Source organism: Limulus polyphemus, unplaced genomic scaffold (genome assembly GCF_000517525.1).
Source record: "Limulus polyphemus unplaced genomic scaffold, Limulus_polyphemus-2.1.2 Scaffold116, whole genome shotgun sequence".
Lineage (NCBI taxonomy): Eukaryota > Metazoa > Arthropoda > Merostomata > Xiphosura > Limulidae > Limulus > Limulus polyphemus.
The window spans coordinates 717784-738892 of NW_013665726.1; the positions used below are offsets into that span (position 1 = coordinate 717784).

General features: G+C 35.1%; 1 protein-coding gene across 2 annotated transcripts in view; it reads right to left on the reverse strand.

The window, feature by feature from the left end:
- The window catches only part of LOC106471987 (phospholipid-transporting ATPase ID-like), a 108552-nt gene that overhangs the window by 42420 nt on the left and 45023 nt on the right, over positions 1-21109 (reverse strand). For both annotated transcript variants that reach the window (XM_022401407.1, XM_013932619.2), the window contains exons 2-3: positions 16311-16409; positions 3692-3750 (exon numbers count right to left, since the gene is read on the reverse strand). In XM_022401407.1, coding sequence (XP_022257115.1) covers positions 3692-3750; positions 16311-16341 — 90 coding nt within the window. In that variant the 5' untranslated portion in view covers positions 16342-16409. The remainder of the gene's footprint in view (positions 1-3691; positions 3751-16310; positions 16410-21109) is intronic.

Sequence of the window (21109 nt, forward strand, 5' to 3'; positions counted from 1 at the left end):
CTGTAAACACAAATTAGTTAGCATAAATCAGTTAAATGACGAAAAATTAGGTGTCTATTTACTTGTGACCACTCAGTGTATATAGGTAGCAAAATGGCAAGTACTCAGTGGTTGACAAAATGAATATGTAGCACGAACCAATAGGACAAAAACAACCCAAATGTATGATTGGGTACAGTTACGTGTGTTCATAAGCTTGATATCTTGCTTTTATTGAATAAGTTGCATCTCTATCTGATTTGTTATGCTAATTTGCACATTAGTCATGTCATATATCAGCAATAGAAATTGTTTTAGAAACCTTACTGGCCTAAAATCAATTTCGACACATTATTTAATAAAGTGATAAATTGGCCCCCCAAAACACTTTCAGCGCTCTCTACAAGCAAAATGATTTCTCAATATATCAAGCAACTTATGACGGTGGAGGACACATTAAGGGAGCTATTGCTTAAACATTGCGCTAGTGTTAAAATACTTTCAGTTTGAGAAGTAACCTAAATATTATCAAAGTGAACAGCAACACTTTAAAACTACAAATACCAAATCAATTCATAAAATGAAACTAAAATTAATCTTTACCCATTTCCTGTAAGCACTTTACCCATCATATACTACTTAGTTCCTTTGAATTTGGAAAAAAGTCTCTAAAAAACATGATTTAAAGTTGTTTTGTTTGTTTTAAAATTTTCGCACAAAGCTACACAAGAGCTATTTATCCATAACCGTCCCTAATTTTGAACTGATAGGTTAGAAGGAAGGCAATTAATAAAAACCACCCACCGTTAACTCTTGTGCTTCATTTGTCTAATCTAAAATTCCACCTGAAACTGGAAGAGGTGTATATCTACAAACATGACAATAGTGAATGAGTTAAAGAGAAAAGAAGTATAGACCTATTAATGACTTTTTTCTCTTTCCATTTCCTTTGTTGATAAAGCATATGATAAATTCCTCTGTAAATCAGTATACAGCAGGCCTGTACCTAGAATGTTTGAACCATGGGTTCTAATTTGTGAGATCAAAAGCCAACACATATTGTGCCAAGCACAATCATAATGCAAATCATGCTAACGTTAGGGGGGTCTGTTTCAAGCCAAAAAATGCTAATACTTCATCAGAAGAATGCAGACTATGTTGAACACGTTAAGTACCATAAGCAGCTGCGCTACAACTATATAAGCATATTTTTTTTAGATCACAAAAGTAGGAAGTTCGGCCAAACCTCCTCGAACCCCCCACTGCGTACGTACATGTATAGTACAATTTAATAAAAAAGTAAAACAATTCAATATAAATCACATTATTAACTTCATATTCCCTTCCCCTCTAAAATGTCGTGTTTATTACAGCACAGTGTTATATATAATCTCTAAGTATTCAAAAAATTAAATTTTGATTATTCTGAAGGACTCATCAGTTGTATCTTTTTCAGATGGTACAGGCAAGTCATAGGTATCAATATATACACACATACATAATAGTTAAATGCACTGAAAACAGTTTAACGTTGCAAACACAAAGCATAGACACAATGGCACAAACACAATAAATGTTGTCGCAGATAAAACCATGCGAGGCATACAGATAAGATTAGTATAATAGAAACTGTAAAATGTTTTGGCGAGTCATGCCGGTGTTACCATGGATATAACAAAGACAATCATAACTCCAAGCCTCTGAACTAAGGGAATGTCGCTGAAAAAAGCATTCTCATACAGCAACATCTACTAACGGCCTTAGACACACGAAACCAAAGCGACACAAACACAGTTGTCATGGTACAGGCGTATTACCTGAAACTACTTGCTGTTTATTTGTCTATTTCAGCATGGTTTTCCCACCATGTCTAAAATTTCCAACACCTTTAAAATACTCGGAAAAACACTGAGGAAGAACATATTCTACAATTGCATTTCATAGTCTGCGTCCGGAAAAATCACGGATACTGATGACTTAACATTCTATAATAAAATGAAATTGTTGTTGGTTTTCTCAGCGTAAGCTACACATTGTGCTGGTGGATATCTGTACTCTTGTTCACCGCGGAGGCATCGAATCCTTAGATTTTAACGTTGTAAGGCCGTAAACGTACCGCTGACTCACCGGTTTTGATCAAACCACCACCACCACCATTTGCATATTTTTATTTTCTATAACAATTTAACATACTTTTACGTTAATGAACAGGTATCTTTCTGAAGTTTATATACCGCATGTTCATGTCGACTCAACATAAAGCACCACTGACAATTTTGAATATTCAAACACTATAATTATGTGATAATTTTTAAGCTTAAAACTGGAGAAAATAGCCTTCATCTCAATTGCAATATAATGCAAGTCAACTAGAATAATGTAAATTTTAATTATGTTCTTCATTTCAAGTACTATTATTATACACCTTTACAGTTACTACGAGTGTAGTCATTTGAAAGTTACAGCCAATAAATAATATTATACATTTTTGTGATACGGAATATTCTATCATGTTTTGAAACACATGGAAACAGCACTTTTTGAGACCCATTGATATATATATACATATATGTTTTGGGTAGCTTAATTTTACCTTATTTCTACTTTTAACTTTATTACATCTTTTTAAGGGTAACTGCTTTCCCACAACTGGCTGCAGACAGTGAAAGGCAGTAAGAGTTGAGACGTTGTGGGTATAAGCACTCAACTCTGTACCCTTAATGAATTTTCCACGACTGCTGACTGGTTTCTCATCTGCTTTTTGGATTTTGTCTAATAGATGGGGTATCTCCAACGTGCTTGGGTGCTATTATCTCGTTATGAGTTTTGGATAACTACCGGAAAGTGCGAAGGTTTTTGTTGTTTGTTAAATAGAGTTTTGAATTTATATTAAGTTCATTATTGTTTTATAATGCTGATCTTGACCGCCTATTGACAATTAATGTAATTGATATAATAGTTTTGAAGCTATACCTCTTATTATGTGTGTATATATATATATATATATATATACACACACATCCTACCGTTTTTTACTACAAATTTACGCTATGCCTAACGTGGGGATTGAACCACGAATTCTGGCGTTATAAGCCCTCAAGCTTACCATGTCTTACATGCAGGGGCAGACTGACTATACGGGGTGATAGGTTGTGGACCGAAAGCCCGTGGGGGTAGGGGCCCGTATACCAGTCTAAAAAAAATATTTTTATTGTATCAAATAAAAAGTTTTAAATGGAAATTGACTTTTACTTTTAAAACCTATTGTGGTTGGCACTGCAGTTTGACATGCCAATTAACCCTTTAAACACTGTAGCATGCTATACAATGCATTTACAGTCATTGTATTTACAAAAAATACTTGTTTAAATTTGTTCTTACATGGAACTGATTTCCACTTCTATAACGCGTTCACAACTACAATTGCAGAGCGTGTTTGGCGGCTTCGCGGATCGCACCTCCAACCTTTTGGTCTGGAGTCTGACCGGCTAACCCTAGGCCACGGCCGAACTTAATAAATAAATATGTCTATTTATAAAATTTTGCTTTTTGTTAAGAATACAAAATTAGCACATATATTACTTTATCATCATTCATCTGTTACCGATTAATTCCTTAATCTGACAGTAGGAGAAATTAAAGTTCTATATACTGATAAACAGAAACAAGTTAAAAGAAGGCCTATTGTTTGTTTTAATAAAATAATACTTACAGCATAGTTGAATGGCTCATTATAGGCATGGTTATTTGCATATATCTTCCTTTCCGTCTCTACAAAAACACAAATATATCCTTTCGTTATTAAAAAGTAAAAAATATCCTATTAAAACAAATAAATGAAGAACGCCCTTTATAAAACTGTTACATGAAATATGATATAACACATCAAGATTTGTCACTTAAGAACCTGCAGTATTTTGGTAAATAAATGTGAAATTCGGTGAACTTGTTAATTTTAAACTGTAAATAAAACACACGAAACAAATCCATTTACCGAAGTCTTCAGACATAAAGGAACATCTTAAAACTTTCATTGTATGTAGAGTACAAATTGGAAGTTGTTTTACATACGAAAGTGTACGCTAAGAAAAGCGGCTACAGAAAGTTTGATTGGTTTTTGTTTCGGCTATCTGCACTAGTCGTCCCTAATTCAGTAATTGTGAACAAATAAACTAAAGTGAAGACTTCTAGTAAACAGCACCAACCGGCAGCTCTTAGGCTGCTCCAATAGAATAGTAAAAACTTGACCATTACTGTTATAATACATCCAATTTACAGTGCGGCACGCTAACCACTAGGCCACGCCCGCCCTAGGCTGGAAAGAGAGAGGGAAAAACAAAATAAACATAGATGGCTCTAACAGATGAACAAACAACTTGGCCACGCCCGCCCCAGGCTAGACAGAAGTGAAAAAAAAAGAAACGTAGATGGCCCTAACACATGATCAAAGAACTAAAGATTATTTATGACGTTATAAGATTCTCAATGATTAAACATAAAACCGATGTTCCGAATTTTCTCGAAGGCGTGAGGCTGAAATGCAAATATAGATGTTTATTTTCTTCTACTAATGAGACGATTGTAACTTTATTAATAAAGCATTCTTCCGTTCTCGCTGCATATATTTTAAAAAATCGAAACTACACAATCTACGCACAATTTTAAATCGTTTTAAGGCTATACGCATGATTACACCATACATAGACCACAGAGCAACAATTTTGAAAGGGTGAGTCATTTAAACGTAATTTACGGAAATCTAAAGCGGGCATATCGTGATACAAAGCAATTGAGAACACGCTGGTCAATTTATCTCCTCTGTTATATACCGGTAAAGTTTCCAATAGGAAAGAAGGGTGTATTCAACGTATCAATATCTTAAACGATCATGTGTACTTATCAAAACGTAATACTAAATTCAATGTTAAATGGCAAGTTAAATATTGTATAATGGTAAATAATATCAAGTTTATTTACCGGCTAAAATAAATGAGTACATTATATATACTCATAGCTACATACACACACTAACCCATTCAAATATAAACTGGTTTGTGTTCCATTGTATACATCCTCCTGATCGTTACTTTGGTCAAGAAAAATTTATATTAAACTTCAATTACGGTTATCGAATAGATTTTACTAGAAGTTATATTGTTAAGATAGAAATATATATATAGCAACAATTTAAAGTAATTCATGACATTTAACATTAGAGCACATGCTCACCTCCCATGTCTTAATGTCCCATGTCATCTTCATACAAACGTCGTAAGTCACGGAATTAGATTCGACGTGAAACATGCGTATATCTCTATAATTATTTATTAACAAGTTACGCGCTGTCAGTGGGTGGTTAATGCAATACTTGTAGAGCAACAGAGAAGAGGCTGTTTACAAGGAAAGAGTAAGGTTGATGCTACTTGCGGATGGCTCAACATTATAAACAGATAACACACTACAAAATAAATACTTTACAGAGGTGTGACCACGTGCTTTAACGTTCGATACGTTATACATCAAATACAATTACCCGATGTATATACTGAGGTTGTTTTCTTGTTATGATCAAGTTAAGGAACACATATTTATAAAAGGACAGAAAGGTTATCTACCAACCAGAAGATGTAGCAGAGACAGAGAATGATAAAGATGTACCCGATTTTGGTGAGTTATATACATATGACAGTATCTAAGCCAACTTTGAGAACAGCGGCTTCGCTTAACACAAGTAAATCATATTTAATGCCGTTTTTACCTAAATGGATTCATTTTTATTGCCTAAATTCCGAAATTCAGCATATTTTCCTCTAGTTAGATGCAAATACACCCTATATTGTAAAGCTTCACGTACAACTCTAGCGCATATGTGTGCAATATTTTTAGCCGCGGCATAGAGGCTCATAGAATGGCTCTGAGTTTTTCTTTAAGTACAAACTTTTAGCTTGTAGCTCTGTCATCTCTTCACCAATTTGAGATCTAATTACAGTTTTGTACTCAAGAGGTCAAACCCTTTCGTTTGATCAATTTGTCCACGCCCAAGGTCTCGTGGATTAATTTACTCTAATCTTGCCTAAAATAAATTCAAGTGCCGCGGCTATTGAGGATTCCCTCTTGTTTATGCTGACAAGATGAAACTCAAATAGAGAACAAATATGGCACAATCGTCAAGTTAAAATTTTCTTTGTCAGTTAGTCAAACATATTAAGTCATTTTCGTGTTTTAATCTAATTGATTTCATTTTCCAAATATTTAAAAGAAATAATTTTAATCAAAAATGCGTTCAGGTGTGGATATATGAACCAAACGGTTACCATTATGAATCTAGATTTGAATTTTATCTTCAGACAAATGTTATAACAGTGTGTGACGTACCATGCTTCGTAAAATGTCTATGTTGAAACACCAAAGCGTATTATTTCCTATAACGTCACAATATCAAAAATTTTAGACACTTTTTAAAGAATTTACTTTATCTATAATTGAGTTGCTAATTGCATAAATTATTTTACTTTCTGTTGTTTTTCATATTATTTTTCTTCTACTTTCAATAACTATCAATACAAAAAACAAAACAAATAAAACATTACCGAACCTGGTTAAATTAATATTAAAAAATGAGTAACTGAAATAAATCTTCAATCTAATACTAAAATTAGAACCTAAGCTGTGATAGAGAGAGAGAGAGAGAAATAGAGGGACGTGTAATCGTATTAAAATGGTTATTTTAACCACTGAGGGATGTGTTTTACTCACCAATTTGTCTCTCAGTTCCCCACTGGAAAATGAATAATTTCCTAATCATAATCTTATTCTATTAAGTTCAAATTCACAAGTATAATTAGACATTCACACAAACGTCCTTATTACACACAGAAGCGTATTAGTTATAACCAGGTTTAGAGAACTTTGATCAATACGTTATCAGAGGTTTTTGAAGAATGTTATCAATACTCTTCGTACTGGTCCACTGAGAAATATCAAACAAAAATAATTACTCGTGATAACCGTTTGAATCTATATAACAACCCAACTTTTTATCACAAGAAAAAAAAAAAACTGAGCAAAACGTAGATACAGACGTAACTTGTTTGTTTGTTTTTGAATTTCGCGGAAAGCTACACGAGGGCTATCTGCGCTAGCCGTCCCTAATTTAGCAATGTAAGACAGCTAGTCATCACCACCCACCACCAACTCCTGGGCTACTCTTTTTACCAACGAATAGTGGGATTGACCGTCACATTATAACGCCCCCACAGCTGAAAGGGAGAGCATGTTTGGTGGGACGGGGATTCGAGTGCCCTAATCGCCGGGCCCAGACGTAACTTATCTTCTAAACATTGATAAATACACAGCCACGAGTTCTCATTTTCAGTGTAGATTTTCAACTCTGGTTGTCATGGTAGTTTAATAGAAGCATACGTAGGAAACGCTGCCACAACCAGCTCAAAAGGCTAAAGGTCTAATAAACGTTTAATAATTTAACAGAACGAGTTAACGTGACATCGTTTCTTTGCCATTTGTGCATTTCATTTATTTAACATAATAGTGGCAGTTCGACGCCACTCAGAAAAACAGAATTCAATGTAGCGATTAAACGAAGCATTTCATCTGCTGATAAAACCTTGCAGGTACACGTTCATCTTTACGGAAACACTTACTGTAATTTCTGCATAGAAATAAGGCAAATTAAACAAGTTTCAATCCATCATGTGATATAACACATTATTCGAATCCCTTAATTTTCCAGTTACTGGAAACTTAAATAATGTATAGCTTCAGTTTCTCAAAAGAACAAAGATCTTAAAGAGCTTTGAGATTTTATGTCGACTAAGTGTATGGTACTCGTTGTTTAGTTTCACTAACTTTAAAACTGTTACTGTTTAAAACTGTCAGTAATATTGGGTTGGCCTCACAAGGGACAGTTATAATAATTTCATTAATAGAATAAAAACATCTTGGCCATATATTATTATAAATGTGGAAGTAAATATGATGTATAACACATCACTTGCGTTTTACTAATGTTCTTGTTTTTCATTACCACCCATACAATAAAAAAAAACTGGTCTCTCTATTGTGTATTATATTATGAGTAAAAACCACAAAATCCGACGTTTTTTTGGTATAATGAAAGATAAAATCTTTATTAATAGTTATAGCTGAACGAGTTCGGTAACACAGTTACCATCATCAGGGCTAGTGTTTGTGTTAACGAAATTTGTTGGCTATAACCAATAACAAAAATTTGACCTTTATTGTGCCTGAAAAGAAATTATTGTGTATTATATTCTACAATACACAGAACAATTAAAGGATAATCGGAAATATGATTATCATAATCATAGGTATGACGAAGTAAAACTGATATTATAAAATAATGTGAATCATCACCCTCAGTTCGTTCTTATGCAAATCACACATACGTGATTTCAAATACTTCGCCATAAAGTCTAAGCTACACATGCACACACAGCGGGTTCAAACAATTTTTATCTTTTGTCACTATAAAGTGAAACACTGAGTTGAATATTCTTCGAATTCTTCATGAGCCATGGCTCGACCTTCAATAAGACATGAAGATACGGGCGCCCACAGAAATATTTTCGAGGGGGGGTAAAACATGTACGTAGGGATCAGCTTTTACAGGGTAAGTCAACAGACTAAAAGAATGTGTGCTATGTGTACTTAAACGCAAAAACAAATGTGGAGTAGTAATAAAGATTACTAAAAATACTTAGTTTAAGTAGGGTGTTAAGTTTACATTATAATACGTGCAATTTGTTTGTCAAATGTAAAGGGGCAAATGCCCCTCTTGCCCCTTCCTTGAACGTTTCACCTATGTGGAGAACCATCGTATAAATGGAAATAGGTTAATCACAGTGTCTGAAAGCATAATTCGTAAAATGCGAAACTACTTTTAACCCAACAGTACACCATCCATACCACAAGCACACGATTAGTGAAACATACCGAAAATAGGAGATAAATGGAACTAGACAAAACCATACTTTTTTACGGGTGGTAGGAGTATAGCGAGAACAGGGGTAAGCATTAGTGACCGTACCGATGTCTACTTCTTGCGGAATGATGCCATTAACGCATGCCACACATCATAAGAACTACGTTCTATGACTTTTTTTTGGTGCAATATGATAATACACAAGAAACTGACTTCAGTCTAATGGATGATAACAGCGCCCTCACTATGTGGGTGCTTTTGAAAGACGCGTAGCATCCCCTCAGGTGACTCCAAACGAAAGTTCCCATTTCAATTTTGAATTCAAGTGTCACGGTTACCATAGTAAAATATAGTGCCCCAATCGTCGGTGCCCTCACCCCAATTCAAATATATTCCACCGCTTATGTATCTATATATGTTATTGGGCTAATTAGTAGGGCAAACCACTATACTCACTCCATATAATTTTGTGACAACATCATAAAGTTTACATCTTGTATTTCAGTCATGTTTACAATCACCATCATGTGCAATCTGCAAGAAGCAGGTTGATTGTCATGGAGCGCCATTGTAACACAGTTACTATTTGATGTTCTCATCCAATATTTGACGTTATCAATCCACGTATTTATTGGTCTGTTTATTCCTCTTTTTCCCATTCATGTTTTCTTTTAGCAATAGTCTTTGTATTCCATTTCTTCTATTTAGAGATGCACGGTACCCGGCCGGGTGTTGGGCTACCCGGTAATACTCGGCTCCGGCCAAAGTTAGGCATCTAAGCCCTAATCTTTGTGGCAACTAACACGGTACTGAAAGTTACACTCAATAATTGGTTTAGTTAAAAAAAAAATCAGGGATTCAAAGAAGAATAGGAATAAATAACAGGCATGGCTTGAGAAGTGGATTTCTGGGGAAGGTGGGGATTTCGAGAAAAATAGGGGTTAGAGTTTTGAGAAGCTAGACATTGAAAGTAAAACTTGAATGTTCTGTTGGTGATTATTCGGTTAAATGTAATAAGCGTCAATTTTGTTTTTGTTTCTAATTTGTTTGTATGTTGTTGTTGTTTTTGGGAGGCAAGGGGAGCACCCGGTCCCGGCCGAAGCTTAGTTACTGGATACCCGGACTGGGTATTCGGCCAAATTTTACTACGCGTGCATCCCTATTTCTAATTATATGTCCAAAGTACTCACATTTTCTTTTCTTGGTAAATATTAATAGTGTAATTTTAGTTTTAAACATTTCTAATACTTGTTCGTTTGTCTTATGTCCTGTCCACGATATTTTCAGTCCTCTCCCATAAACCCACTCTTCAAATGCCTCGATCTTTTTACCAATCGCTCTAGACATTGTCCACGTTTCAGCACCATATAGTAGGGTTTACCACACATAGCAAGTCTCATCCGTGTTATGTTAGTGTTTGTTGATGTTTATATTTTTGACATGTTGTTAAATGCACTCCTAACTATTTCTATTCTTTTTTTGAATTTCCATTTTGATCTTACCGTCTTCACTGCTGATGTGTCCTAAATATATGAAATTTTTAATTTGTTCGATTAATGTTCTCTCTCTATAATTAGATTGATTCTAGGTACAACATGGCTCTTAGTTACTACCATTGATTTGGTGTTGTTTTTTTATTTATCTCCATTCCATAGTCTTTTCCTTTTTTCCCCTTTACTTCGCTCACTAACTCTTGTAGATCTGATATACTTGGAGTTAGTCGTGCTGTATTTTTGGAATCGTTCAGAAATGTAATTACTTTGAACAAATAACCTCAATCATCATTATTTTACTTTCTTCTTTAAAGCTAACGTCGTTACAGACACAGATTTTTTTTTATCTCATCTGGTTTGGTTTATAGAGGACATTCCTTCGGTTGTTAGTAATCAGTATAATTTAAAGTATGCTAGTAAAATTAAATCAACGACTGGAATCCACCAATTTATCAAATTAATAGTGTGAGTTCAGTAGATTTCTATTTCCAAATATTCCTAATTGTATTTCGACATTCTCTTTCGAAAAGTTCAGATATCAGCAATAAAAGGCCCGGCATGGCCAGGTGGTTAGGGCGCTTGACTCGCAATCTGAGTTCGAATCCCCATCCCACCAAACATGCTCGCCCTTTCAGCCGTGGGGGCATTATAATGTTACAGTTAATCCCACTATACGTTGGTAAAAGAGTAGCCCAAGAGTTGGCGATGGGTGGTGATGACTAGCTACCTCCCCTCTAGTCTTTCACTCCTAAATTAGTGACGGCTAGCGCAGATAGCCCTCGTGTAGCTTTGCACTAAATCCAAACCAATCAGCAATATATTTGATTAATAAAAACGACTTTCCCTAGAGGTGCTTTTAATTTGTTGTTCATATATAATTAATTAAAAACTTCAAATGCATTAAATGTTTACTATTCTTTTTGGTTTAGATGAAACAACGGGTAATTTTGTCACAATTACGTGCCCATCCATACAAAAATTAGAGAAGCCAACTTCCCTCATTCGAAATTATTTTAAAGCTGAATAAGGTTTGATTGATGTTAAAACTGTATGAAAGTCTGATAAATTGGCCCACAAGAAGAAATGTTTTCCACGAAAAACAATTCTATATCAGTAATTAATTTCTCTATTCATTTTGACTAGACTTGGCCAGCAAGCAAATTATTACAAAAAGCAAGACGGAATCCTCAATAGCCGCGATACTTGAAATTCTTTTAGACAGAATTAGAGTAAATAAATGTACGAGACATTTTTTCTTCTTCTTTTTTTTTATTAGCTATATTTTTAAGCGCCAGCAATACTAAGATTTAAGTTTATTACTCATCAAGATCTCTACCAGTTTACCCTCAAATTGAAATTATTTTAGGAAAGATTAGATTAAATTAATCTATAAGACCTTGGACAGGGTCAAATACAACAATCGAAAGGGTTTGACCTCCTAAGCTCAAACTATAATTAAATCGGTCAAGAGGTGACGGAGCTATGCGCTAAAAGTTTGTACTTGAAAAAACAACAAAAAACTCGGAGCCATTCTATGAGCGGCTAAAAATTGTGTATGACACACCTATTAAAACTGTAAAATCCCTAAAAATTAAGTGTATTTATGGTCTTTCATAGGTGGATTGAACAATATATAAAACGTGATACAAAAAAAAAAAAGTTTCTTTGCATTGCCAAAGTAAGTTATCAACCTTTCGCTCCGTAAACACATAATCTGTTAACCATTACACGAAACACATTTTCTCGTCATTGTTAGAAAGTAGTGTTGGAATTTAGAGGTGTATGTTTTGTTGGTGAGGGTTACATCACCTTCAGTTTCTTCTAAACAGAGTTAATGATACATAAACATTATTATGGTATATAACGCCTTATGCCGGCGAAGCGTGATCTATTGTGATGTTTTGTCACACAAAATATCGAGCAACACACAAATTTCTTATCAAAGCCCAACTGAAGCTGAATTAGAAATGTCTCACGCTTATAAATCCGACATAACATGTATTACAGACATATAACCACTCGAAGTAATATGTGATACAGATACATCCATTATCGGTAAATGTTTCCCATCGTTGAAACTTTTAGTAAGACATTCACAGAGCATGTCACTGTATGGCTTTGCGTATATACAGTTGACTTATTGGCCAACTCTTAAAATACAACTGCTCTAAATGTGTGTGTATTTTTACATCTAAACATAGAGTACAGTATTTTTACTTTATATTTATGACTAATTCTGAACTATTGACCAGAGTAGAGTAGGCAGTCAGTCGGAAGCTCACCATCCACGTTAAGGGATTGAGTGTCACTCTTACAACGCACCCACAGCTTAAAGTGCGGGGAATATTTTGTGGTATCACACGGAATCGAACCCGGTTAGCAAGCTCCGAAATCCAGAGCTATAGTACAGAGCCAACCCGCTCTCTGAAAGATTAAAGTTAAACTAACAAGAATTAGGTTAACCCTAAAACTAAGTCATATAGTATATAGAGGACTGACGACGATATTGAAATGATTATATTTAAAGCATAATCAAATTAATAAAAGAATAATTAATTGAATTCACATTTACCAAGTAACATGGTTACAGAAATTTCATATCTATAATGGGTAGTTAAATTCTAAACTATACCTAGGAGTTTAAACACGTGTAATATCAACGTTACAATTTACATATTGAGAATGTAGCAGTGAGTAACGGAAACACTTAAAATTATAAACACGAGATGTTTAGTCGAATCTAGAAAGAAACAAGATACAACCTAGAATGGACAGTATTCTTAGTTAATATTCACACAGTTCTGATGAACGCCTCCCGGAGGCTCACTGGTAAGGCCGAGGGCTTATAACGCTAAACATCTGGGCACAGCACAGACAACCCTCTATGTAACTTTATGCTTTACAACAGTTCTGATTTACTTTAGAAAATACTACAGCATACAAGACATCATAAAAGTGTGAAAGCTACTTTACACAACATTGTCAAAGAGGATTGTAGTTAAAGGTTGATAATAAACAGATCTATGATCCAAGAACAACTAGCGTAAGTTGTAATATTCAAGTATGTATGCAAAGAAAGCTCATGGTAACCAACAAACTGAAGCTTGAAATCAAAACTATACAGAAGGACAATAGTAGCTGGCCCACGTGTATAGATAAAAAAAAAATGTTGTAACGTTCATTCGAGAAAGTTCTAGAAAGAAATTCTTGAATATAAAAGAACATATCATAAAATTAATATGGATGTTTCTACACATACGTTCTTAGTAGAAACCATAATTAAACCCATGACAGTCTACTATGGGAAACTCGCAGTCTGTCTCAAGTACACACTCACTCATTAAGTTTTCCTAATCAAGGTTTAGAAATCAGACTACAACAATCATGATAAACTCCCTATCAACTACGAAGGCAGAAAAACGCATGATGGGATGATCTCGCTAAATAATTTATCAGGAAATGGAAAGGTCGTAAGAAAGAGAAAAATAACAGTTTAATCATGCTAGAAAAAAGATACGAGAGTTATTTTTGTCTTTTAGGTTACAAGTGAACAGAGTAAATCACGCAGAAAATTATAATTCGAAGATGTGTATAAAATGAATCTTAGGGAAATCAAAAAGTATAAAGAGTGGTTTCTCTCTAAGAAGGAACTGAAAAGTGAAATGTGCTGTGTTGAATTTTGCGCAAAGCTACACGAGGGCTATCTGAGCTAGTCGTCCTTAGTTTAGAAGTGAAAGACTAGAGGGAAGGCAGCTAGTCATCCCCACCCACCGCCAACTCTTGGGCTACTCTTTTACCAACGAATAGTGGGATTGACCGTCACATTATAACGCCCTCACGGCTGACAGGAAGAGCATGTTTGGTGGGACGGGGCGGTGTTTGTTTATAAGTTAAATAAACTAAAAACACCAGAACGTTAAACTGTAAATCGTAGATATATTTTAACGATTGCAGCGTTTTTTAAAGTTTGCATATCATTTTGACTTTCAAGTCCAATAATTTGTTTTCTGGAATAATTAGCTTTAAATTTTAAAATTCATCCCGACGATTAATCTGCACTAAAATATTATTAATGTTTCGCTATCTCAAAAGTCCTGACAACACACGCGCGGAACTCTCCTCTAGTCTACATTTCTGTTGAAAACAGTTTTCCTGGTTGTCTTTTCGATTTTAGTGAAAAGGAATTGAAATTTACTCTTGCCAAGAGATCATTCTTGAGTCCTATATAAAATAAATTATTAGATGTAAAGCATTTGCTACATAATACTGTTGGAAGAATAACACCTAATTTATTACATGTTTATAGCCCCACCCAGGGCGTTGGTTATTGTAAGTAACTCTCTCTCTCTCTCTCTCTCTCTATATATATATATATATATATATATATGTATGTATGTATGTATGTATGTGACCCACATACCTCCATGATTTTAATGAGTTTTGGATCAATATTAAATTGTTCTATTTGCAAACAGTAATTACTTTTGACTTACGTAAATTCTTAGTGAAATTCTCTGTAAGGCAAATAACATGGGAGAAAACGTGGCAAAATTCATAATAGACGAGATACAGTTTCGTTGTTTTTATATTGTAAGTTACAGATAAAGTATTATTTTAGCCAGTTAACATAATTCTAAAACATAAGATACAGAAAAGATAACGTGCATATTAGAATTCTGTTACACCCTTCGAATCATAAGACAATACAATGATGTAAATTATGTAAAATGGAGAAATTAAAGAAATTCCGTAAACAGTATAATAAAATCTCAAAATTAAGGCAGAGAAACGTGATTTAATTAAGAGGTACAGAGTAATATATATATGTTGCAGAGCTAAAAAAAGGATGCATCTTTAAAATAATACAAATTTCACATTGAAATATGAAATTATGACCTTTGCAAAAAATGTTTTAACTTTCATTGATTGCAAACCATTATTTACGAGGACTGACGGGTGAAACATCTGTTACTTTACTTCCTCTAAAAGCCTCCCTGTGGCACAGGGGAATGTCTGCGGATTTACAACGCTAGAAACCAGGTTTCGATACCCGTAGTGGGCAAAGCACAGATAGCCCATTGTGTATCTTTGTGCTTAACTACAAACAAACCGCCTCTAAACAACCCGACATGCTAACCACTGGGGTCACGCCTACCTACCAGTAGAAATGAAACGTTGAGTCAGATAAAATAAACATGTTTTGATATACCCACCCTTTATAAGATTTTTTGTTTGTTTTTAAATGTTAGCATATTAAGATACGGAAAAATGTGTAGCTAAAGTACATGCAGTTCACAATTCAACAGATTTTATGCTCCAGTAGAATGTTTCAGAGTTATCTAAACGTACTCTCAATAGTTTAATAGTTAAACATATCCTTTTAAATGTTATATTACAACAGGTATTAAGAAAGAACATCAAAATGGCCTTGCAGTTTTTACGTTGCTTTCATGCCAAAGTATTATAGTTAGCCCTTAATTAAAAAACAAAAAGACAATAGCATTCTATCTGTGAAATATAATTACTATATTTTAATTTATTTTACGCGTTAAAATATATAATACATTCATAAATGTGAATAAATTTGATTGTTTGTAAATAAGCATAAAGCTATTCAATTGGCTATCTGTGTCGTATCCTTCACGGGTATAGAAACTCGGTTTTAAGTGTTTTAAGCTTTCAGACTTATCGCTATACCACTGGGGAGTAAATCTGAATAACCTCTATCATAATAAATAATTATTATTACACTAATTACAGTGTAATAATTAAGAGCATATTTCACAAAAATAAATAACAACTTTCACAATAATTGAATAATAAATGTTTAGCACCTTCCTGGCTTGTACCCGGAGGTTAAAAACAAAATCATTTACCCTTCTCGATCTTTTTTTTCCAGCTAACCATATTTGTTCTGTAACGTGGCGCACCCTGTCATCCATACACAGTAGTCATTAGATGAAACACTGAGCCACCTAAAATTAAAGAAGAACAACTCTTATAAACATATAATAACTACTTAAACAACACAGCTTTTACACTAGGATTAACTTATCCCGTGGAAGTAAAACATGACCAGTTTCTATATATAATTTTAATATTGATAGTATACCAAATCACACATTTTCAAAAAACTATAAAGCCACCAGGGAAATATCTTAAATGTTATATCAAAATTGGAATTTTCAATCATGACAGCTACTCATGCGCATGAGTATATATATATATATATAATCGAGAAACGGAGATGGAAAAAAAAGAGAGAAAAACATACAGATATCTTGGAGTTAATAATGACAATACATGCACCTCGGGCCCGGCATGGCCAGATGGTTAGGGCGTTCGACTCGCAATCTGAGGGTCGCGGGTTCGAATCCCCGTCCACCAAACATGCTCGCCCTTTCAGCTTTGTGGGTTTTTTTGTGACGGTTAATCCCACTATTCGTTGGTAAAAGAGTGGCACAAAAGTTGGCGGTGGGTGGTAGTAACTAGCTGCCTTCCCTCTAGTCTTTCACTGCTAGATTAGGGACGGCTAACGCATATAGCCCTCGTGTAGCTTTGCGCGAAATTCAAAATGAACAAACGCGCACCTCGGACCTTTAACGGGAAGAGAAGATCGGTTTGTTTAATGGTAGAGAGTAGACGTGTTTTTAAAGAAGGCCGAAATATCTCGTAAAATACACCGACGACCACCTACCTACCTTCCCTTCATGATCTGCGCCGGTTTAAAAGAGACCATCACCACCCGTGCGATTCTCTCACCGGCCAAACCCTGAGACGAATTAAAAACAAAACTTCCAAAGAACACCGCACTCTACGACTAAGCTGAGAACTTCAAGTAGACCCAACCGGCCAAAAAAAAAAGACCGACTGCATGAGTTTGAAACGACACTTCCTGAAGTGCCACTTCACTATGCAAATTAGAAAATGGCATCAACCCAAGAACTACAACAAGAAACTACGGCACCAGAAACAACAGCAACGAAAAAAAGAGTAAGTCTAGTTTCTTAGGTAGCCCTTTAGAAAACCCAGTAGTAGACGAACCACTGCTTAGCCCAAATTAAAATACTGTGTTCTGAAGCAAAACACAAAAGCAGAAAATGCAAACAACGATACAGAGTCAGGAGAAACAGCTCACACTGAACCCCGCGGAGAAATTGAAAGTATTAAACAAACTAACACAGATATAACCTTGGATGTTGATATAATAACTATAAATGAAACAGAAACAAACACAAAACAACACTCTGACGAAGAAGATACAAATCAAGAGGGGCTTACCCTGGTAACATCAAAAAGACAAAAAAAAAATACTACACACACAAAAACAAAGAAACTAAAGAATCAACTAGCACAAATACAACAACTAAAACAACAACACCAAAATACTTAATAACCATAGAAGGAATACCAGGAAGCTCTAAACAACCTCAACTAGCTTTATAAATTAAGAGGTGTAAACCAAAGCCAAAGCCAAAATAGTGAAAGTAAATGTGATTTAAAACGTTTAACCATAAACTAACAGTTTAGGACTAAACACAATCGGGGAGGTTCAGAAAACTTTTATCTTTTTATCCCCATTCATGATATAAAGAATTGGAACGACTACGTGAAAACAGAACAAAAAAAAACTACTACTACTACTTGATACTGATTAGATATGCCATCTGTTGTCGAGCAAGCAAAGGCAAGAGAACCGAAGGCGGCACAGGAGTGGGAGTAGCACACAAAACCAACGGGTGGGGATCTATAGATCCAATACCCAGAATTTTGATGTGGGAGGAAAATGGGAGTATCCCGAGAAAAACCCACTTTCACTACCCGACGCCGAATAATTCTATCCGGGTAGTGCCTGAGCTGTTGAGTGAAAGAAGAAGTCAGATATATATATGATTATTACACTCCATGTTGATTATTACAAATATAATGAGGAGACAGGTGGTTGTGCCATGTTACGGGTGTTGCTGCTAATGTTGAAAATTGCTTAGTTAAAGAAGTTCTTGTGTTAGCAGTGTGATAGTAATTTTTGGTTAGTTTACGAATACGGTTTTGAAGGCTAAGCATAATATTTAGGGTGTCCAGATAAATTGGGTGGGGTACACTTGGGTAGGCGCAGGGCTAAACGGATAACATTACACTGCAGAAATTCGAGTTTCCTGATTAAGTTGTTAAACATATTACATGCATCCATATTCTACTAGTGGTCTGATGAAAGTTTTGTAAATTGTAATAATGGTGTCACGTGCGTAGCCTTTATGGATCACTCCTATTTTCGTGTAAACCAAATGCAGCAATAGTCAATATGAAGCGTATGTCTAGGGGCGGCGTCCTTTTACGAGGATAAGAGGTCGCTCACCTAAACAGGCTGCTGAAAGAATGGCCAAACGACGCCTTTGGAACAGGTCCAACCATACTTCACCTACCCGGAAGTAAACCCTAGCCCAAACCCTTTGTAATATGGGGGAGTACATTACTCCATTAACAATGACCAAATATAGGAAGCTCTAGCAGAACAAAATATTCCATTCACAAAAATAAAAAGAATAATCTGAAACTCATACAAAACCCCACAAACTTTGTAAGAGTAGACACAGACAACACATACAATGCACTAAATATTATTAACGGCTGATTAATACTATGGTATCAAAGATACCAAGTTGAACAAACAAAAACAACAGCAACTGTAGTCACACAATGCTTCCACTGCCAAAGATTTAGACATGTCTTTGCAGCATGTCTGGCAGCACCAGGGTGCGTCAGATGTGGTGAAGAACATCACGCAACACAGTGCACAAAAGACAAACCATAAAAAAAATGCTTTAATTGCGGATAAAACCACACAGCGAACTACAAAGGCTGTGAGAAGTATAAACAGATAAAACAACGCGTATACGACATTAAAAACCCGACAGAAAAGAGTACCGAAAAAATAAACACCGCCATCCAACAACAAAAACAACACCTAAACAAAATACAGTAACACATGCACAGACACTTATAACAACAACTGATAATGAATTACAAGTACAACAACAAAACGCACAAACAACTGAAACATAAACAAAGATACAACAACAGAAACTAATAAAAGCGATAAAACCCGCATATTCATGAACATCATGAAAAATATATTCACAGACTTCATCGAAGAATATTCACAACCAATACAGACCAAAGATTGCCTCGAACTTATAATACAAATGGCCAAAAAACACATCACACCATACATACCACAGATAATCCAATCAACCACAGGATGCCTACTCACTTCAATTCACAGTTTTATATATCAATATCCAAGGTGTACTTACTTGCAAAAAACATGAGATTGAAGATATTACAAACATAGTTAAACCTGATATGTGTGTACTAAGTGAAACCTGTATATATATGTAAACCATAGATTTAGACTCAATGGATAATATAACAATAAGAAAAGACAGAATAAACAACAGAGGAATCCTATTATTGTACAAATCTGATCTTATTGTAAAAGACGTATTAGAGCGTCAAGAAATTAATGTCGCTTTTTTAAATGAAAAACACCCGAACAACTTATATACTAACACAAAGCATTTATTAAATGAAATAGTATACATTCTTATCGATGATGCTTTTGCATCTTACAATCAGGTTATTATTGCTCTGATTAAAGAAATCATTTGGCTTTGAAGCAAAAAACATTTCGATGTCCACTTTAACACCTTCTACATTTGCATATTTCCCCATTAAGATGGTGTTGCAGCGAACGAAAAAGATGGTAATATAATGGTGCCATATCTGAAGAATATGGTGGGTGGGGGAGAACTTCTCAACCTAACTCCATAATACTGTGTAGCGTCAAACGTGCCACATGTGGATGTGCATTGTCGTGAAGAAGAAAAACAACTTTCCGATTGACGAGTGAAGGGCGTTTCTGATGAAGGGCTTGATTAAAACGGTCCAGTTGCTGACTACAGATATCTGCACTGAGAGTTCGCTGTCGATTGAGGAGTTCGAAATAAATCACTCCTTTGATGTTCCACCAAATGCAGAGCATCACTGTCTGCGGATGGAGTCCAGGTTTTGGGGTCGGAAGTGATTTTTATTTAGGACTGAGCTATTGTTTTTGGCGTTAAATATTCACATAGCGAATCCATTTTTCCATCACCGGTGACATTTCTGTCCAAATATGGTTCACGTGCATTACGCGCCAGAAGAGACGAAGCAACGTTCACACGTTGGAAGCGATGATCATCGAAGAGTTCGAGAGGAGTTTTCCCATATTCCTTAAATATATACGTATTGTTTCATGAGAGAAATGTAATTTCAGGGCCATTTCACGAGTGTGTTGCCTTGGGTTAGACTCAACAAGCGTCTTCAGAGCATCAATATCAATTCAAACATGTCAGCTCCTACCATCACAGTTTTTAAGGCTAAAGTCACCTGAACGAAATGTGCTAACCATCGTTGACACTTACGAACGTTCAAAATATTTCCATAAACTTCTTTGATATTATTTGTGGCTACAGAGGCGTTCTTTCCCTTCTTGTACTCAAACAGCATTACATGCCGAATGTGTGTCTGGTCGTGTGCCATCACTATAAAGGGATTAGAGTATACTAAACTTTACACATTATATAGGCTACACTAACGTGACGTTTAGGCGGTTCATTTAACTATTATACCTGAT